The sequence below is a fragment of the Sphaerodactylus townsendi genome, linkage group LG08 (assembly GCF_021028975.2).
Source record: "Sphaerodactylus townsendi isolate TG3544 linkage group LG08, MPM_Stown_v2.3, whole genome shotgun sequence".
Classification (NCBI taxonomy): domain Eukaryota; kingdom Metazoa; phylum Chordata; class Lepidosauria; order Squamata; family Sphaerodactylidae; genus Sphaerodactylus; species Sphaerodactylus townsendi.
In genome coordinates, this window is record NC_059432.1 from 72,278,398 (window position 1) to 72,300,898 (window position 22,501).

Sequence of the window (22,501 nt, forward strand, 5' to 3'; positions counted from 1 at the left end):
ACCAGTTAACCAAATGATTTTATTCACAGATATTTTCCAAGAATAATTTAGATGTTTACATTTGTGAGTCTGAAAACGCAGTACATACAAAGCTTACTGTATCTTGGGTCATGGGCATCATGAGATGCACATTCTTCTTGCACTGAGCCGTCATGTCTTGCTAACATGGTGTGGAAGCTAATGAAGTAATCTGCAATCCAAAGCAGGTGCTGCTTAAAGATACAAGATCAATTTTCAACCAATCCATAATTGGGACCAGGCCATGCTACTAACTGTAACATATACTGAGTGCAGATAAAGCTTTGGGTATGTTTCACACAATATGAAAAAGGTGCAGGTATGGAATAGACAGAGAAACACACATCCAGGAACAACAGCTGGGTGAGGCTTACAGGCACCTGCTTACCAAATGTTTGAATTTGCTCAGCTCCCAAATATTAACTGTTCACTGCTGGGACATGCAGCAAACATATCTTTCATATTATATGAAGTAGGCCCAAGTAATTCTTGTGACATATTACTGTCATTGCAAGCAACATCATCTTGTTGATAAGGAATTTGTGGCAAAATATATGAAAGTCATATAAAGAAGCACACTCTGACTTGGTGGCCAAGCAGGAGACGCTAAAGTACATCACAAATTATTTTCCAAAAGTACAAGCCTAGGAACAGACAATTCTCTCCTCAGAAAATTAAGACAACATCCATAAAGAAGTGAAAGAGACAGAATGAAGAACAGTCACATAACATTATCATCGTTTGGTTCATACCAAACGTACACATCGTACACTAGTTCATACCAAAACTGAGCAAGATCCCCCCAACCAAGGACATATCAGTCAATTAATATGGACGTTTGCTATAAGCATATTTCAAATACTGTAACATGAACTCAGCAATACATAATATACCACTTTTCATCCTTTGACTGGGAAAAAGGCTTGGAAACAAAACCCAAAACATGGCCAACAACTTGGATTTCCTAGCTCTCCAGAGCAATTATTCAAAAGCAGCTCGCAGAAGTAGCAGACCAGAAATGTAGCAAAGGAAAAATGAATGCTAGGCATGTCAACCTCTACTGAAATATCTGTATAGCCATATGCCTATGGCTTTCACGGTTGCTCATGAACAAGAAGGTATTTGCCAGGAGCATCTCTGATGAAGCTACCATTTGGAAGCAAGCAAGGAGGAAGAAATTCCAATTCTGAAATAATGCTTACAAATAACTCTCATATAACTGCCCACTGCGGGTTTTCTGAGCTATGTAGTCATGGTCTCCTAACATTTTGCCCACATCTGTCTGGCATCTTTGATGGCAGCCACAGATGCGGGTGAAACATTAGGAGGAAAAACTACCAGACCATGGCCACACTGCAGTGAAAACCCACAACACTCTGGCCATGAAAGCCTTCGACAACTCTCAAATAACTTTCATCCAATATAGAATCCTCACGTAAAGCCTAGCTAGATAAGACACAGTACAAAACAAAATGACGACAGAAAGGGAAGGAGAAAAGGGACTGAACCCTGTGGTGTATATTTGGGGAGACTCTTCAGTATAATGAAGCCAGAACACCAATAAGCATTAAAGCATTCCAGAGTACAGCAGAACATAGAATGACCTTTCCATTATTGTACTTCCAGGGACTCCCACCACCTCGCTTAAGCTGTTGCCAGGACCCACCCTTCTTGCTTTAGATTTTATATACTATTCAAATTCACACGTGTTTTAGTGGCTGACTGATGTTTCCCTGTGCTCAAGCAATTTTGGCTATCCATTTTTCTAAGCTCTCAATGTCAGCACTGCCCTCCTCTCCCTTGCTTCCTCGGGCACTGCATTCTATAAAGTCCACTTTCATGGGTAACTGCGAGAAGTCAAATTCCTTGCCCTTCTTCCCAAGCTGAGACGCGGATCCAGAATTTGCACTATCCAATGTGCTGGGAGCAGCTGAGCGGGTCACCCGTAAAGTATTGCTGTTGGGAAAGATGGAATACATTACATGCACATTTGTTTGAGGCTTGCACTTTTAGCCCGTCAACATAAAAATCCATATCACTTTTAGAGAGGCCCAGGCCAAACTGATCATACAGTTCCTGAGAAGAGTTGCCATTCTAGCTCAAGGAGACAGGGCCAAAACTTACACAGATTAGTGATCAAAAAGTAGTCAATTCAGAACCAGCCATAAATGGCCAATCTTGGCAATGTAGCGTCATAATCTTCTTAGCTTCAGATAGTCATTGTTTGACAGTGCAACTAGCAGCGGGGGTGGGGTGGGGGGAGGATACGAAATAGGATGGAAAACAGATGCTTTTCACCAGCTTCACATTATACTATATTGGCAGTTCAAGTAATTAATGTAGTATTATAATAATAACACGCATTAGTTCTCCAAAAGTAGCAGCTTTTTCCTCTGCCAGTGTAATTAAAAATGTGTAATCCCAGCGAAGAAAAGGAAGCATTTTCTGAATGTCATACAAGCCAATTTTTAAAGCTGTTCCCTTTTGAGAAAATACTGCAGCACCCCCTGCTGTTTTTCTTAGCTTCAGTACCAATGCCAATTCTTAATATGTGTAAATAAACTAAAGATCTATAATTAAAAAAAATTGTACTCATGAAGTAGTAAATTTGCATGATGTTATGCTATTAAAAGTAAGGTGCAGGTATTTTGAAGCACATGATTCAGCAACCTTGCTGAACTCAGCTTGCCTATATTTTTTACTACCTAAATGGGAGACTTCTGCAGAATTTTACATAAGCTCCCTTGAGTTTCATAATGGAAGAAATGTTGGTTATAAATGCAGCAAATAAATAACTGTAGTAACTTACAGTGGCTTATAAAATTTGGTATCTGCAGGACAATTGGAGGTTTGACAAGGAGGGAGGATACATCAAGGTTGGGGTGATAGGGGGTGCATCTATTTAAATTTGTGCTTTCACCCATCAGCACTCAATGTCTATTCTTCTGACAGTCAAAACATTATTATAAGAACATGATATGAAAATTACTAGATCTGTATCAGCTAGTCTGAGAGATTCAGTAGTTGGCCTGCTGCAGATTTCTGCATGCTAAATACCAGTTACATTACTGCCACCTGCCGGACAGTAAGGAAATCAGAAGCAATGACTTTTACCGCAATGAAAAATCATTAACAAAATGTACCTGAAATTGTATTCTTGGCCTAACATTAAGCAAGTTTAAGCTTAACCACTGTAATATTTTCAAAGTTTGAAAACATAGACTAATTCTATTAAACTTATTTCTGTGATGACATTCATATAATTATTTTCACCACTACATGCAACAGGCCAGGAAATTGCCACTTCATTGCCTGCAGTATTTCTCATGGCAACCCTCCCCCCGCCTTCTAACTCACTGTTTCTTCCCTTTTTACTGACCAATTCCAATAAACAGGGAAGTATAACAATAACAGGGCAGAGACAGCAGGTGTGGACTAAAGCTTATTGTGTAGTTGAACCTGGGGAGAAACACCTTAATGACAACAGAAGTCCATGATAGGGATATGGTTGCTCTCCCTCACTGGAGACCTTTGATCAAAAGTTATTCAGGCATTTGTTTGAGCACCAGACCTCCTGGTTAACCAGGGGTCTGGTCCACATGCCTATAAGGCCTCTTCCAACTCTATATGGCATTGATAAAGAATGGTAAACCAATTGCTTCAACTTACAGTTCTTTTTCCAACTGCTGCTGTATTAGTTTGGAGGATTTTGCCATTGTGACATCTAAGGAAGAAATGAAAATATTTTACTATTAACTGTGTAGTATGTTAAACAAAGAGAATGCAACATCTGTGGTTTATTTTGGTAATGAAATTTTCGAAGACAAGGAAACTACAATTTCTTGTATTTTTCCGCTGAAGGCTCCTCTGACCTACACTAGTTTGTTCAAAGACATGTTGGGCATCTTTACAAAGGGAAACTGGTAGAGAAACTAGTGAAGCTCCAAGGAAGAAGTTAAAACTACTTTTTACCCTTGTAAATATGGTCAAAGGGCCAGGCAACAGAATGAATAACATAACTGCCACATAATTCTCTGACTACATTCCTTTTCCCAGGCTAAACAGAAATCACAGGTCACATTAATTATTTTACAGTCTAGTTCCACATTTTAGAGCTCCATTTTTGAGGCACACAAACTTGCATCACGATCCAGTTTGGGCAGGGGAATGCTGTAGCAGCTGGAGCCAAGGCAGCACTGCACCGACTTCAAAGGGACTTCGGGTAGCGCAGAAGGGAGGGAAACTCAAAATCCTTCCAACTGCCCGAATCACCCCATTGCCGCCAATGACTTAAGCTGAATGTTCTTGGGCTAGAACACTAGTGGAAGCTAATTAACATCAGCTCAACCATCAGGAGCACCCTAGCCACCAACCCCCCTCGCGAGCATCTGAGCAGATGCTGGTGTTGCTGCACGGACTTGCAGGTATCACAGCCACAGTGCTGAGTGGTGGCCAGTCACCAAAGGGGGTGCCCTTTGCACCAGTGGAGGGAGCAAATACATCGACACAGTCCTTCACTACTCCCTATGAGTGTTTGGCTGCCCCCACATCTGGACTGGGCTGCCTAGCTTAAGGATCAATAAAAACAGGCAAGCACTTCAATCCAACCCAAATAAGCAGCTTCCATGAAAATTGTCCTGATAGTGATTACTTCTATATCACAGAAGTAATGCACAAGGACCGGCTCTGGAATTTGGAAGAGAGTCTCCTTATTCCTGCTTGCAAAGAATCTTGTAGGTTTATATAAGTCCACATTCACTGCACAAACTACAAAAATGTGCACCAACATTTCTTTCAGCATGTGAGCTGTACCCTGTTCCTCAAATGTAGAACAGATGAATCTAAGAAATCAGGCTATTAGATGCTAAAGAAGGCACGTTTTACATATTGTGTAGCCAGACTGTCCTTGCTATGATTTTCTGCCATCTCCTGCTTCATTGGAAATTATAGGTCAGTTTGGATGGGATGGATATGGAGTCTCCAAGTAAGAGAGTTTAAAGTAACATAGTACACTCTGAGAACCTATCCCCATCCTGCAAATGACCATCATTTTGTTTCCACCTGACAGAGGCAGACTCTCTCTGTTTGCAGTAATCCATTACTGGGATCACCACAAAAGGCAAAATCTGAGAGTACTGGGATGCAGAGATGCAAATGGTAAAATTTTACTCTATCAGGTACCTTGCTTGTTGCAGGCTATTAGAAGTGGAGGAGCATTTTTGAGCACCACACTGTCAGTCAGGATCTGGTACAGGAACTCTGCCACATCCTTCATCTCCCGCTGGAATGCTACACTATCCACAATAAACACAATCGCCCTGCAAATGACAAAATAGCAAAGTATTATACGGTAAATAGTACAGTCTACTAGCAGGCAGTCTCAGAGCCCAGTGAATAACCGACTTTGTATGAAAAGTGTTTATCATAGTAGTCCAGCAGAGTTGCATTGTGAATCAGAAAATTCTTATCATTAGCTCACTGCTGAGTTCATGTTATGTTAAGAGTTTTAATGCTGCTCCAAATGAGGATTCTGCTTCCACATTTAAGTGGATCATTTCACTACTGTTGTATTTTGCAATTACGCTATTTGTACCGAAGGTCTATGGAGCCAGCAAAAATGGCACCAAACCAACAGTTTCACAGCCCTCAGTTCTAAAAGGGCCTTGACTGAAGCAGCAGATGATCAATGGAGTACAGCCCCAGTGACCATAATTTCATGGCATATACAACCTTACGAAGAACAGTGTGTACAACTCAAATCTCTTCAATGACCACTTTTACATTTTCACTAAGTTAAGAGAGCCATATTGCTATATTATCAGCTAAAAACATTGATAAAGTTTGGATTCAATGTATTCCTTTTAAAACATTTTGTTGACTTAATACCCCTCTCTATGAAATGTCAACTCTTTGCATAACCACAGGTCTCCTTCAATACCATATAGACCTCCTTCTTTCTCTACCATTTTTAAGTTACCTCATTGTTTCCCCTTTTCAGGCACAGTCTCCTCTTTCTCAGGCACAGCAGACCCATTTCTTAGACACCTTTTCTGCATTCATTTCATTCTCCTCTCTCTACACCATCACAGGCCTCTCTGCACCTCCTTCTCAGTTGCTCCTTCTTCCTAATATTAGCCCCTCTTTTTACCCATTTCTACTCCATGAACCAGTTTATTTTTTCATCTACATATTGAGTTCAGCAGCAAACACTTTCATTTTCCAAGCAGCTGATTCAACTTAAGCCATCTGAGGTGAGCTGTGTGGTGTGGCTGAGCCACACAAGCTGGAAAAACTGATGCCAATTCCACATGTACCTCTGGACCACAGGGGGAGAGGGCACCGACGTAGCCATACAGGTATTCTCCCATTCCAATCCCCACTTCTAATGATCTCAGGAAGGTCTTAAGTGTTCCCAACAAAACGTGGCAGAGGACATGAACAGTGGTTATTTGGAATTTTCTAGAAAAGAGGTGGCAATAGTACCTGTATGCTGTACAGGCCTGGTCTTTTATAGTCAAGTGTCTAAAATGGTTGCTGCCCCTCACTGACTTTCTCCATCCACACTTCACCCTCTCCAAAAAGGCTCTTACTAATCCTCAAGCACATTTTGTTGCCTATCTTCCCCCATCCCACTGACCAGACAGAACTGTTTAAAGGTCTGGAAGATGTTTTATATTCATGGGATGGTCTAGCTATAACAGTCCTATTTGGTTTAATTATCCAAGAACAATCCAGTTACAGTCTGAAAGATGGAAAAACCCAAAAAGCAACCACAAGTATCATAATTACCTAGCGGCAGCCTTGAACCTGTCCAAGAACTGAAGCCGCAAGCTCTCGTGTCCTGGAAGGGCAATTAAAGTCACACTTGAATTCTGTTGAAGAAGCAGTAACATTCTGATAAACATCTAATGAGACAGTCACGGCTGTTTTGTACTAAAGGCCTCACTCTATGCCTGTAACTTACTAAGATGATAAACTATCCTAACTCCTTCAAAAAGGTTCAGTTGCAGTTTATTCCAATTATAGATGAGAGAAGGTGATAAACTGTTATAAGCTGACTCATTTAATTTTGTGTACTAGATCTCAAAAGACCAATAAATAGATACTTTGGGAAGAACAGTACAACTAAGAAAGGTTACCTGGAGATCTGGGTTGAGCTGCCATATGCAGATGACACTCAGCTCTATCTCACACTTTCAGCAGATCCCAGGGAAGCTATTGAAACTATGAACGGGAGTCTGAAGGCAGTTTTAGAATGAATGAATGAATGAATGAATGAATGCTGAAACTTCATCCCAACGAAAAGGAAGAACTACTGGTGGCAACAGGATTTGACCTAGAAAACAGGCTATCACCTGTTGCAGATGTAGTTTCCCTCATTCTAAAGGAGCAGGTTCATAGTTTGGGCATATGTCTGGACCAAGACCTTCTACTGGATAAACAGGTGATAACTGTAGCCAGGGAAGTTTTCCACCAGCTTCTTCTGGTGAGTCACCTGTGGCCTTCCTGGCCAAGAAAGATTTTAGCACTGTAGTGCATCCCCCAATGACACCTAGGTTAGATTACTACAATGTTCTTTATGGCCCTTTCCATCATGTAAACATTTTAAATACAATTTTATTGTTTCAAATGTTTTATTATTTGGATGTTTGCCACATGGGAAAGCTTTGTGATGAAAGCTTTCATTTGGGATGAAAGTCAGAATAGAAATGTTTTAAATAAATACTTTTTTAAAAGACTAACGTAACCACTCTTGAAGTTACTGGAATGTACACTCCAATCAGCTATACTGCTTCATTCAGCAGATGTACACATATGAAGGAAAGGACCAGTAACCAAGCTTGTAGAAGCAATTGTAGTATGTTACAGAATCCTAGGATAGGAATCTCTCAGAACAAACATGACAATACCGAAACAGTATTTATAGCAAACAGCAGAAACTCTACCAAAACAGAGAAATGAGCATCCAGTTGCAGAGTAATAGCTTTTCACAGCATTTCAAACATCAAAATCATAAAGCAGTTGCTTTTAGATCAGCACAGCACATCTAACAGAAAAGTTACAACCTTGAAAAGATACAAATTGCTAGATATTAACAGTTAATCTGATCACTATGGAACAAAAAAGGTATAAATCACAAACAGTCTCTTGAGATGCAATAGTATGAAATTGGTTCACATTTATCAGTGGCCTCTAAATGAGCACTTTGATTATATATGGGACCATTGATGAGCTCCATTCATACAGATGTGCCATTTATATGAATTGGTGTTTCCATAAATATATGAATGTTGTATACACTGCCACTGCTAGCTGAACAACTGTAAGGGCTCACCACAATTGGGGAATTGCAGGAGCAACATATACCTCACCCCGCAAATTCAGGTACCAATTCAACAGCAGGACTCTGTGTACTCCTGAAGAATTCATGTGTAGACTACCAACAAGTATAAACCAATGTAATTACTGGTCTCTACCAAGAATCCAATTCTACAGGGAAAACACAAGTCATCCATTCACTTCAAGCTTTATATAAGCCTCCCAATGAATTTACATGCATTTATTTAAAAAATTAGAATGTGCAGTCACTTTCATTCATGCCGGATATGATTTTAACCCATAGTGATCAAACACTTATCAGGATAACTCTTTTTGAAAAAGATTTGTACATAATTTAAAAGAAATATGAACACAAAGGCAATTAATATTACAGAATAATATACTTCTTTGACAATTGAAGCCTTACCTCAAGGAAATCAGTATGGCAGCCAAGATGGATTAGGTTGTTTGTCTTCGATTAACTAATTTATGCTTATATAAATGGTTACAGGTGCCAATTGTTCATTACAGCCTAGGAGGTAAAGACCAGTATAGACAACAAAACATGAGGTCTCCTTACCTTGTCATTCTTAACTCTGTACAAGGCAGAATTTTCTGTTATGGAAGTCTGGGTATTTTGGAAATTGGCTGTTAACAGCTGTTAAAATTAAAAGAACACAGATAGATAAAATGTTCCAGAATTATTAACAACAATTTAACCTCAGGAAAAAAAATTAGCCATTTTGATTTCAAATAGCCACTTAATTTAATGTACGCAATTAACAAAAAACTAAACTACAAAGGAACAAGTCACAGCAGCCTAAGTAGATAGAACATTTATTTCTTGAACATTTTTGCAAATACAAGCCTGTCATATCTAAATTTAATCTAAGGTGCCCATTGTACAGATTCATTTAAGCTCATTCTTTTCAATAAAGTGATTCTTATAATAAACTTCTATTTAAATATAGACACTCACTTGCATAAACAGCAACAATATTTTAAAACACAGCACAAAGCCAGTTGATAAGGTACGTTCATATTTTATCTCTGAGCGCTCTACAATCAAGATGGAATTAACAAAAAGTGAAGGAAACAAAAAATACTGATCAGGTCAACAGCTCAAAAGATTCAGTATTAAGAAAATAACTTACATACCCTAGCAAACATAAGAGTTTTGCCTGAGTCACAGAGGCCCACTAGAAGCACTGCCCTCCGACTGCTCTTCCTGGTCTGGACAAATTTCAAGATCACTACAATGAAAGAGATTAAAAAGCTAAGAGCCTATTCTTTCCTCACACTCATATTTTGCCACACATGAAAAAAAGTTGTTTAACATACACAATCTATAATTATGGTCCCAGCTAAATCTACTTCAAGTTTTGTACAAAGCATTTAATTTTTTTGGCACATCGCATCAGTACATACATTTTGATCCCAAAAGTTAACTTTCCAGAACATTTATTTAGGCAACCTATTTATAACTTGCCTTACCTCTTACATATGCAGTTAATAAACAGTAACCAACAAACACACAAATCAACACAAATGCTGTTAACACATCCAGTAGAGCTTCCTTCTTTTTATATTCTTAAAAGCTACTATTTTATTTTTTTTCAAATTCACCCTTCCTTATATTAAATCCTTCATATTTAAACCCTTCCTTATATTAAATCCTATACCCCTCATTTAGAGAGCTGTGTAATACATTGCAAAAATATGTCTGTTATGTTATGAAGAAAGCTCACACAAATTCAGTGTTTTCTGATTTTTAAGAGACAGTATCAAAATTGTGAAAGACTGATACTGCTTTATCGTTCTAGTTTGGACCAAATGAAAAGTGGACAGACAGAAAATACTTGCTCCTGTGTGAAGCAGAGTAGCTAAGAAAGTGCAAAACAAATCAGTTAGTCCCTAATTCAAAACTGGTCTCCACCATGTACTTCTGAGGCAGACCATGTGCACTATAGTACTTGCCTACATGGGATGGAGGACACACCTATTTCTGCAAACCTGGGAAATCTTGGCTTTGTAAGAAAATACTCAACTCAACTTTACTTTTATTGGCACTGAAAGAAAATACAAAAAGGTATTCTCAAGTAGTGGACGGGGTTAAACTTTTCCACAAACCATAACATAAATGCATGCACAGGCATTTTAGAAAGGGGAACCAAAGACACCATTTTTTGGATTCTTATAACTCCAAATAGCATTTGACAATAGGTGTGAGGAGACACCAGGGGCAAGAACTGGTGGGAGTGGGAGGTGGAGGAGAGGAAGAAGGTAGAGAGGGGCGAACAAGATCAGAAAGGGTCAGGAAGGCATGGGGGAGGGGGAGATGCCTCACAGCTGTCAGAAGGCGCGGACAGAGGGATGGAGGAGCCACACACACACAAAAGGCTGGATAGCTGGGCTGAAAAAAGAGGCTGGGTGGAGAGGTACGCCTGTGCTTGTGAGAGGCGGGGAGGTTACCGGAAGATGACGGCTGCTATCTACCAACCCTACTTGTGGTCGGACTGTTGGACAGAAGATGCTGGACCAAGTGAACCATAGTCCTAATCCACCATCGCGACTCTTCTGCCCTTTGAACGATGAATGGGGCGTACAAAACAAGGGAAGGTAATTCCTTGCCTTTCGGCGAGAAACGACTCAGCACCTTGGCTAGCACAGCATGACAGTCAGATATTCTTTCTCTCAGCAATGGGAGAAGCTGCACCCGCAGGGCGCCTGCCTGTCGTGCCGCTGTTAAAGGCCACGCCGAGCCCGACCAGGCTTCTCCCATCAGCGGCGTCTCCCTCCCTCCCTTCGCGCCTCCTCTCCGGCCTAAGGAAGCCCAACCATGCAGGCGGCGCCGAGACTCACGCAAACTGAGGGCCACGACGACCAGCGCCACCAGCACCGACAGCGGCACCAAGTCCGGCGCGAGCAGCGGCGCGTCCAGCGGAGGAGGCGACGGTTCTCGCGCGGGCGTCACCTCGGCGGCCTCCATCGCCACCCTCTCGCTTCACGGGAGACGTGGCCTTCGCGGAAATCGACCTTTCCGGTCTGCGCGGAAATCACGCGCAGTGGCTGCTGGGATTTGCAGTCTTCTTACTCGTGCTTCATGGGAGGGGGTGTAGTGCTTGTTGTCAGTCGTTACGCGGTGCGTGGCCTGGGTGGAAAAGCGACCGGGGTGGGTGGGTGTGTCGCTTCTGGAAGCAGACTGTGTTAGCGTGAAAAGTTTCAAACCTCATTGGTAGATCTTACGAAAACAAGTAAAGGGGAAGTTGGAGGTATCTTCAAGACATCTTTCAGGATGGGAGATGGTCCACAAGATTGGAGGAGGGCAAATGTTATTTCAAATCCCAATCTTCAAAAAAAGGAGAAGGAACTACTGGCCAGTCAGTTCAACCCCTGTCCCAGGAAAGATACTGGAGCACATTTTAAAAGGGTTAGTCTGAGAGGATCTGAAGGATAATTTGATAAGCCAGACAAGCCAGCATGGATTTGTCTCCCAACAGGTCCTACCAGACCAGCCTCATTTCCTTCTTTGATCAAATGACAATTTTACTGGATTATGGGAACACCACTGATGTTGTTTGCATTAATTTTGGTAAAGCTTTTGACAGGGTTTTCATGACGTTCTGATGGTAAACTGTTGACTGGACTCTAGGATAGTTAGGTAGATAGGGAACTGGCTGAAGAACTGTACCCAAAGAATAGTTGTCAATGGCATTTTTCCTTATCGCAAATAGCATTTTAGAATGCCTTATTCTGGATATTTTTGCACTCTTAAAGGTGTACCCGTGACTAAACTACTGTAACCACTAAGTCCTTCATGTATGCTGACAGTAAAGAACTGTATCTTTAAATTCAATCTGTGTTACATTACACAGTAAAAACAAAGAATTCCTAGATCTTATTGTTTCTATGTATCTAATTGCATTTTCTGTATATGTATATTGTTAGTGGTTGTACTTTTTGTATTTATATATGTTTGTAGTTGTTTTAGACCAATGATGTCAAACCTTTTTGAGACCAAGTGCCCAAATTGCAACCCAAACCCCACTTATTTATTGCAAAGTGCCAACCCAGCAATTTAACCTGAATGCTGAGGTTTAAGTTAAGAAAAAACTGGTTGGCTCCCTCTTCCTCTGCCCCACCTGTTCGAGCAGGGACCAGCCTGCTCTAGCCTCCAGCAAGTCCCGCACGCACCACTCTTTGCCTCTCTAGCATCTCTGCCTCCTCTTCACCCCCCCCCCCCGGCAGCAGCCACCCAGAGCACAGGCACCAGGCCCACCAGCCGAGTCTTCCCTGCTCACCACAGTGCGCACACGTCATGCTCAGTGGCCCAAGCCAGCCTAGATGTGTGTGTGCGGGGGGGGGGGGTGATTTTCCACTCCCACATGATGAACTCTGTGCGCGTGCCCACAGAGAGGGCTCCGAGTGCCACCTCTGGCACCTGTACCATAGGTTTGCCACCACTGTTTTAGACAGTAGTGCACTTAATTTCACTTTCCAATTCTCTTAGTAAATTAGTAAGTATCGAATTTTGTGTGTTTGTGTTCTTACGCAGGAGTAGCAAACATCCCAGAAGATATAGCATGCAATGAGATCCGGAAAAGTGGTTGGATGTGAACAAGATGCAATGAAACAAGGATAAGCACAGAATTCTAATCTTGGTAACAAAACAGAGGAGCATGCATACTCAACGGGAGATACACGTTTGGGTCGAGTGTGTGTAAACAAGATCTTGGAGTACAGGTGGACTGTAGGCTGAATACGAGCAGTCACTGTGACAAAAAAACTAATGCAGTTTTGGGTTGTATCAGCAAGGGCATAACATCCAAATCACAAGATGTCATAGTCCTGCTGTACGCTCTATTGGAGTACTGTGTGCAGTTCTGGGAACCTCACTTTAAAAAATGCGAACAGAAGAAAGCAGATACAAAGGAGCGTCATGAAGATGTTTGGGGCCTGGAGGCCAGCCCTACAAGGAAAGGCTGAGGGACTTGGGAATGTTCAATCTGGAAAAGAAGAAGAATTTGGATTTATACTTCACCTTTCTCTCCTGTAAGGAGACTCAAGAGTCGGCTGCTCATATGGAGGAATGAGGAATCAAACTCAGTCCTCCAGATTAGAGTCCACCTGCTCTTAACCACTAGATCACACTGGCTCTCTAAAGATGAGGTTAAGGGGCGACATGATTGCTCTAATATTTGGCATGATTGCTCTCTTTCATATTTAATACTCTGTGCCTACAGTGCATTAATGGTTTTAACGTATGTGTGGCGAGGGTATAATAAGCCAAACTGCTGTAGTGGCTAAACTGTCAGACTAGGATCAAGTAGAGAAAATCCCCACCCCTCCACAATCTCCAGGTACCAACACCAACTAGCCAGTTTCATATAGTGGTTAACATTGGAGTAGGTTCTAAGATAGGGTGTCCAACTCTGGCGCTTCAGTTGTTCATGGACTACAATTCCCATCAGCCATTGGCCATGTCAGCAGGGGCTGATGGGAATTGTAGTCCATGAACAACTGAAGCGCCAGCCTAACCTGCCCCACAGGGCTGTTGTAAGGATAAAGTGGAGGAGTTGAGAATTATAGATGCTGTTCTGGGTCCCCATGGAGAGAAAGATGACGTATAAATGAAATAAATAAACAAACACAGAAATAAACAAAGTGATGTTTAGGTTTTATTGCACTGAATTGGATTCATATAATGTGAAACTCCAGGGAAGGTTCAGAGTTCTAATTATGCTATCTACCAGCCCAAGGTGCACAACAAAGATCTTTTGAAATAGAGGCAGTGTTTCTGAAGGAGTTGGTGACATGGCAGCGTCTGATGTTCAAAAGAAAAGTAAAAAACTGCGCTAGACATGCCCAAGCCCTGAAGTAATCCTTCGGATCTTGGTGAATATTTTCTACAAAATGTGACCGTAAGAAAAGAATACTAAATAAATCACTAATTATAGCAAATAGAAATGACTGAGTGGTGAGAGTTAATGTTATTTATTTTTTACTGCAACACCATGGAGTTATAAAGCCAGAAGCCTGAACACTTTTTTTTTCTTTCGCAATGTTAAGGAAAAAAAGACAGCTGGAGAGATTCCCAAGTTCAAAGTCAAAGCAACCAGGCTTCTCAGTTGCCGGTGTGTTGTGTTTTTTCATTGCTAGGAGTGCAGCCACGATGGTGGAAGGTGCAGGCTTCAACAAGGCCTGAAATGGAGAACAGCAACAAAAAAAGTTTAGTATCAGAAGACCAAAGGAAATAAATGCATATATAAGATTTGCTTGTTCTTTAAGAGAAGTGGATGCACTAGAAATTGTTGCCTCATGGTCATGAAGTCTTTTTATACAGTGGCCACCTTAAATCTTATCTAGAATAATTTTGTTAAGGAACCCAAAAGCATCCACACTGGATTACACCAATGAACCATTTACACCGGGATGCAGCCAACCAGAGGACCCTTTACATCAGTGCCTTTGCCATCTGGGGTTTGCTGATCTTCCCCCTGAAAGAGGGTTTGGAAATGGATCTGTCGGACGCCATTGCGTGTTAGTTTTAATCTTTCTACTAGTTTTTATTTTACTGCTGCTTTTAATGGTTTTAGTTATTTTACTTGTATACGTGCATTTTTATCTGTATATGTGCATTGTATTGTACACCGCCCAGAGCCCTACGGGGATGGGGCGGTATAATAAATCGAAATAAATAAATAAATAAATAAATAAAATAGCCTACAACAGGACACAGAGGCCAAGTGTGAAAAGGATATGACAACAGATCCTCCCCTAAGGGATTCTGACTAAACAAAATACTGGGGTAAAAGTGTTGGAGACAGTGCTTCCATAACCAGATGATATCATTATACAGTATCCCTAAAGGCCCAAACCAGATGAGGAGGGGGTTAATCGGCCAGTGGGAGTGGCAGAGGGATGCACTGGTACATTTGCCCAACCCCTACGGTGGTGGGGAAAGCAAAAATGCTGGCTTGCAGGTGCTCCATAGCTCAGTGGTGGCTGCACCCAGAAGTATCTGCTGCCTAGGAGCTGCACCGACGTCCAAGCACACACCACAGCAGGGGGCGGCAGACCAGGGGTGTTCCCAGAGGTGAAGCGGAACTTAGTTAGCTTCCATCGGCCTTCCAACCCAGGAATGTCCTCCTCCACAGTCATAGACTTTCGCCACCCAAAAGTGTGGTATAAGCCTGTTTAAACTATGGTGCTGTTTGGGCGGCAGAAGAGTTTTTAAATTTCACTGCCCGAAGCCCCTTTGGAGAAGGCATGGCACTGCCTCCGCTGCACCATCCCCAGCTGCTGCGGAGTTCCCTTCCCCCATCTGGATTTTGCTATCCCTTCTTCAAGTTATGGGCAAGGGAAATTAAATACTTGTATTCCAAGGGTCTGTGGGAATGATTTAAGAGACACATCTCTATACTGGGCCAGGAAAAATCATTATCGCCATTCTGTGGATCGTCATTAGTCAATGTATTTCCTTCGAGTTGTTTAGTTTAAATTCGTTTTGTAATGCAAATTATAATAACAGGAGTCATTGTTCCAGTTGGATTTTGTTTGTTTTCTCTTTGAAGAACCGGAAAAAGGCACCCAGGAATTGAAGGAAGAGAAAATAGGCATTTGGCACACCTGTGTTTGAAAGAGGGCTATTATTGTGGTGGAATAAGAAAGGCATCACATTTAATGCTCTAGGTATTTTTCAGTGGAGTTGTAGGATGAGGGGTCATGGAAAGACTCCAAAAAACAGGCCAGGATTTATCCACCACTACCTTCGCCATCCTGCTTTGCAAAAAGTGATCTAGGATGTGACAGAGCACACACTTGCAAAGAGTGGGTGCCAGAAACCAATTTATGGAAGTTGTGCAACCATCATGCAGCGAAAAAAAATCACGTTTTACATGTCTCTGATGATATGAATCTTCTGCCTATCACATAAGATATTTAAAGATATTTAAACAAAGATGAAAGAACAAGGAAGTGGATGGTTTCCTTGATACCCCCTAATTATGATAGACAGAAGCACCTCTACTCCAATTTGCAGTATAATTCATGCACATGAAGCTTCCTGACAGTTCAATCAAGGATGACAGATTGGTACCTGAAGGTGAGAGCTTGTTGATTGACCTAATAGCAGCCACGTAGTCATTGCTCAGAAACTCCTCATAGGTTGTTCCCTTTTTGACTTTGCCAAAGCAACGGGTCCCCTCCTTGAACAAAATATCTTTCTTCTTGGGATCATCAGACTCAAACATCTGAAATATATTTTTTTCTGATCCATTGCTTCCATAGAGCGCCTACAATAATTGAATTAAATCAGGATTCAGTTAGCTTCCATACTGAAGTTACATTTGCACTTTGTAAACAGCGAACAATCACATTCAACTCCTTCGTTTATTGAAGCACTCTTTTCATTGCCCCCCCCCCTTTAAATAATTTAACTGCTTCTCACTTGGTCCCATGGATGACTCATGCAAAAGAAGTCTTGTTTTCCTTAGGTTAATTCTGGGACCTCCTACCTGACTTGCTGTAGTTTAGAATGAACTGTCAGGTCCCCAGTTCCAAACGTACCTCTTGATTAGCCAACACACGGCGGACATGATCTGCTCGGTCAGCTCGTGTTACTACTCCATGAGGGGGAGCTTTACCCAAATTGCAAGTGCTATATGAAGAAATTGGTGCACGTTCACCATTGCGGCACAGCAGCTCATAGTCCTCACTCTTCAGATTACTTGCCCAAACATCTTGGTTGTTTCCTAGCATATATAAGAAGAGGAAGCTTATGACAAGAATAAATGTTCAGTCTTATGTGTTCAGAACTTGCAGATGTTTCCCTCTGATGGAGTTGTATAGATGAGATGCATTTTCTAGAGCACAAATGGGCAACTCAGAGGCCATTCCGTTGGGTGGGCAAGGTCTAAAATTGGGAGATGTTACCTCTGCTATCAAGTTGGCACCATCGAGCTGAATGGGCTTTACAGTTATAGGAGAGTATGGGTTCGACTACAGTATTACGTGTACATGTGTATGTTTTGATGCTATATACAATATTCAGAAACAGAAGTAATTTTCAATATGAAACTTCCAGCAAGTATAGCTTGAAAACATTTTTGGTAGACCAGTAGGGGGCAGTTGAAATTCTTCAAGGTCACATCTGGTCATGAGCAACTATTTCGCAATTTACACCCTAACATACAGAACTGTTCTACAAAGCAGATCATTCAGGTGAGTAGATTTACAGTTGGCTATTAGTGTATCATCAGAACCAACTCAATGTTAAACATTGTAAGAAAACATTGTAAGGAAAGGGCTATCTTGATACTGTATTTATTTCCATCTTGCATTTCAGTATGCATTATGATAGAGATTGAACCAGCTATGCACTACCAATGTTTAAACGGCTGTAACCTTTTAGAGTCAGTTGATGCGTTAGATCTTAAACACGGGTACAAAAGGTGCCAAAGCCTAAATGGCAATATGCCCAAGGTATATGATCACTAGTGAATTACACATGCACTTTTTTTACATTTTCCTTGTTATTTTTATTGCACTGTTACAAAATTAAAAAAAACAAAATCAACTTGACTGTGAAGTTAAAAGAATTAAGCTCCTTCCTGTCCTAAGGAATGACATGTGATAATTAACTGTTATTCAAGAATGTCAGTGACTACAGGAAGTAAATAATTAGGCTGTAAACCAGGACCCAAAAGGAAAATAGGAGGGAAAAGGAGAACTTCTGCAGACTGGGATTTGCTTTTGAATAAATGTACAGCCATTGGGATAAAAATGTAGTGCTACATTAAATAACACATGGAATCTTAACAACCTTGAGTAACTTCAAAAAAGGAGTGTTTGATTATTACAAAAATGTCCTAACAACACTACCTCAGAATGACAACATTTTCTGTACTAGTGCTTGTCATTTTGTGTCCCTGATTCGCCGTTTTAGTTCCAGTTATCCCAAGTTATCCCATGTCTTTGATGGGTTTTCTGTTCTTTCTTTCTACAAAAGGTGTATTGAACATGGTGTACTAAAAGCCCCATCCAAAGGGTGGGGGGAATGGTTCTTTGGAGCTGGTACCCCGCCAGCACATTTGGTTTGACATTCTGCCCTGTCCGATCGTGTGCCAGCAGGGGCTGATAGGAATTACAGTCCATGAACATCTGAAGAACCAGAGTTGGACACCCCTGGTATAGGCTAAAACTGCAGTTAATGTTAATGACTTATCAGAACAAGTACTTACCATCTGTGTTCTCAGTGACGGTGGTATGTTTAACAAAGGCTATATCTGCTGTTGGTGACTCTACCAAACACCTAGAAAACACAACAAAAGAATACATTATGAGGTATTCATAAGCTTCTACTTTCTGAGTGATTTTAAATTCCATCTTGTAAATTCCATTTGTAAATTCCATCCTTGGAGGATTTTCAACTATGTTGAAACTAATGCAAAATTTACTCAGAGCTGAGAGACACCATTGGCACTAGTCATTTGCATAGTCTAGAAATATCTTGTACAGTATACTTTAGGGAGAGGAGAGATGAACAGCTGTGTCCAGGGGCAACAGCCCTGCTGTCAAACTTATCTGGGCTGGTAGAGAGTCCCACGTGAGTGACAAAGGCCCCACTGGCAGCTAGAGCAGCCTCTGGTGGAAGTCCCGATTGAGAACACCAAGGAAGGGTGGATGCAGCACAGAGGAGAGAGAAGATGCTGCTACTTAGCCACACCTGCAGGCAATCCCACAGATGAGGCTGGCAGCATCCCTACCATTCACAGGCTGGTAGCAGAGGGCCAGAAAGAATGGTCTGAGCCAAGAACTCAACCCTCTCTGTTGCTAACTCTCAACAGGAACCAAACCCTTTTTCATAGGGCTTTCAAGGAACCCAGGGCTGCCCCATCCCAGTGGCGTAGTGTCAAATGGGTGGGGCGCAATGCACCAGGTGCGCACCAGTCTGGGGGTGTGGTGGGGGCGTAGTTCCCCCCCACTCCAGCCCTGCCCCATCCACAGGAAATCCTTCAAAAGGCAGGAAGAAGAGTAGAAAAGAAGAATGGGCAGCCCTGTAGGGACCTTGTAGGGACACAGCAGAACAGAACAGACCAACAAACAGAGTAAGGTAGCACTTTCTCCTTCCCCTAGCAACCAAGGCTTTGTCTGGAGCCTGCTAAGAAAAACTGTTGGAAGCTACGGGAACCCTAAGGATGGGATACTAAACCCTGAGCTCTGGAGATACTAAACATGTTGCCTTGAGTGGCTTAGATTTTAAAAAATTCCTTTGGAAGATTCAATTTTTTTCACGCTCACTTTTAGATTCATATTCATTTTCTTATATTTGTGAATCAAGCACAAAATTTCCTTCAGAATGTTTGGCAGCTAGAGGGAAGAGAGTTGCTGATTAGCTCACTTTCATCATTTGGAGCTATTTGCTATGAGGGTATCTTTCTGCACTCTATCTGCTCTCTACTAGTGATACTTGGTCTGGATTGCATGGATTTATGTTGGGGAATGGAGCTGGGCAAGGGGACAAAGTACATAGTCTTGGTGTGATATGGCAGATCTGTACCATAATATACAGGGCTGGGAAGGTGACCAAAACGTATCATGGGGAAGTGGAAAATGGCATGACATTTCTGCGTAGGGTAAAAAAATTGCCATCCTTTGTCATCTCCAAAAGAAAAGTTTAGTTTGAAAACCAATATTACATACCGAAAAGCACCAGTATAGCCATAATAGAGCTCGTTGCTGTTAGGTGCACACTTGTGCACAGGGGGAGTGCTGCCACTGCCCACACATAAGTTGCAGAGTGGAGAGTCCACAGGTGACCCTGGAGAACAGCCTTCACTGAAGAAGTGATCTAACATGGGAACAGAGAACAGAAATCCTGAATTCCTCTGATTCCATTCCTGTAATTTTACCTTAAATCATATGTGAAATGAAATGAAATCATTAGAAACTAAAAAGAAAAAATAATTGAAACACACACACATTTGTTACAGTCTATAAGTGAAGACGCTATTTTTTCCCACTTGACCCAACTGCAGAATGGTGCTGAGCAGTCTAGCTGAACCCAAGGACTCCACTTGCTACTATCTGAGGATTCCAGCAGCTGAAACAGGCATGGATATAACTCTCCATTATTCTCTGTTTATGTTTGTAGTGTGTAAAGAATAAAACTGTTTCCTTCTACCAGCTGATATGCTACAAAATCCCTACAGAATTGTCTATCGATTTATCTTTATATGCCACCAGAAACCATAGCAATAGATAAACCATTGATGCACATGAACTTTACTGGAGATTCTCTGTCCTGCAGATGATCAGGAACTGTTGCTAGAATAGTTGGCTGATAATTTCCTCAGTGACTGTTAATTTCTACAAGCCTCCTGAAAGTTGTTAAACATGTGATGTGAAGCAGCTGATCAGCCGCCAGCATGGTGTAATGGTTAAGAGCAGGCAGACTCTAATCTGGAGAGCCGGGTTAATTCCCCACTACTCCACATGAGCAACCGAATCTTATCTGGTGAACAGGATTTGTTTCCCCACTCCTACATTCTTGCTGGGTGACCTTGGGCCAGTCACAGTTCTTCAGAACTCTCTCAGCTCCACCTACTTCACAAGGTGTCTGTTGTGGAGAGAAGGAGGGAAAAGAGTTGGTAAGCCCTTTGAGTCTCCTGACAGTACTGAAAGGGGGGTATAAATCCAAACTCTCCTTCTTTCTATAGGGTTTTCTCTTTGTGTCCACCTATGTGGATCTTTGTAAAGAAGACAAATATAACAAAAAAACCCACAATATTCCAGAACTCTCTTCTCCAAACAGAACCAACACAGATGGTGCTGCTACTAACTTCTTACTGCTCAAAGAAGTGGGATATGTTTAACTTTCCCCTTGAGTTTCTAATGGCACAAGGATACAGAAAAGAATGTTACATATAGGAAAAGCAGTGCAATGTAATGGTCAGAGTTCTTGAACCATGGAAATCTGGCTTCCATTTTTAAGTGACTGGGCAATTCTTTATTTCTTAGCTTAACTAAACTCACAGCGATGTTATGAGGTTAAAAACCAGGGATGTATGCTGCCAGGAGCTCCTGGGAAGAAAGATGGAATAGAAATGTAACTAATAAGTATATATAAGGTCACCCACCAACATCAGTAATTCCAGTCTCATTGATAATCAGTCCCATGGGTAAGTTCCAACCAGCAGTTCTACCCCGGGCGGTATGGCAAGACTTCTTTCCTTGCAGGGTATTCCACGAGATGTCACGATTGCTTTTCTTGACAACAGCTACAGCATAATAGGTGCCTTGACCAAGAAACAGAGAAACAACAACATCTCTCAATGAAAAGCAAAACCAAACATTGCAGAAGAGAGAATCATAATTTTTGGTGCACTGGTAAGTTTCTAAATCACATTCAACAAGCACTTTGTTCATGGATAACATCTTAGAGTTCCATCTTAAAAATAATAGCATTAGCCTACTTGCCTTTCCCCCAAGTGATAGGAAAACTGACACACCATATTTTCGATTCTCAAGTAGTTCAGTCATGTAATGCTATCTTCTATGCCTGTGTGACACGTAATTACTCACCTAGGATCTCTGTTCCTTCAGTACGGCATGCTTCAATATCCTCTGCAATGGGATAAGAAAGATCTCCATTTAGACTGAAACAATTGTTTTGATTTGCAACCCTCATTACGTAGAATTTTACAAATTTTAGAATATAGTTGTTCTTAAAATATTAATTTCCTCATTCCTAAACTTCTATATACACTTTTATTCTAGAAGTTCTTAAGTTGCGAGAAATCAAGCCATTTTATATTTCCATTACTTAGCTGATTAATTTTCTGAAAGTCCAAGGTAGCATGCTTTTTAATTAATGCTAATCTAACTGGAAAAAATATTTAAAATATGAAATTCTGAAGGGTAAGTGGAAATTTACTTTTACACAGTTGATCCTTTTCTATTTCTCTCTAATTTTGAGAAAATGCAATAAAAGTGCTATATCAATGGCAGTTGACACCACACAAAATAGCAAAGCAAATGTATGATAAATTGGTATAGCAAACTACCAGTTGCAGAATATTTATATATGTAGTGAATGTGTAAACAGGCCAAAAGAAATGGATTATCAGTTGTAATTATGAAATATGGATTAGATATGGATTTT

The 22,501-nt window shown here is 41.2% G+C and overlaps 2 protein-coding genes across 2 annotated transcripts in view; both read right to left on the minus strand.

The window, feature by feature from the left end:
- Positions 1-11,396, minus strand: SRPRB (SRP receptor subunit beta). The gene is made up of 7 exons (XM_048505176.1): positions 11,200-11,396; positions 9,496-9,590; positions 8,918-8,995; positions 6,808-6,890; positions 5,200-5,336; positions 3,688-3,742; positions 1-1,974 (listed from the first exon to the last, which is right to left on the minus strand). Exons 1-7 carry the CDS (start codon positions 11,324-11,326, stop codon positions 1,758-1,760), a joined length of 792 nt encoding a protein of 263 aa, XP_048361133.1. The 5' UTR covers positions 11,327-11,396; the 3' UTR covers positions 1-1,757.
- A 2,606-nt stretch (positions 11,397-14,002) lies between these two features.
- The window catches only part of TF (transferrin), a 34,086-nt gene continuing 25,587 nt past the window's right edge, over positions 14,003-22,501 (minus strand). Inside the window, exons 11-17 of the mRNA XM_048505175.1 lie at positions 21,922-21,963; positions 21,477-21,635; positions 20,041-20,188; positions 18,579-18,649; positions 16,906-17,090; positions 16,436-16,631; positions 14,003-14,538 (exon numbers count right to left, since the gene is read on the minus strand). Coding sequence (XP_048361132.1) covers positions 14,462-14,538; positions 16,436-16,631; positions 16,906-17,090; positions 18,579-18,649; positions 20,041-20,188; positions 21,477-21,635; positions 21,922-21,963 — 878 coding nt within the window. The 3' untranslated portion in view covers positions 14,003-14,461. The remainder of the gene's footprint in view (positions 14,539-16,435; positions 16,632-16,905; positions 17,091-18,578; positions 18,650-20,040; positions 20,189-21,476; positions 21,636-21,921; positions 21,964-22,501) is intronic.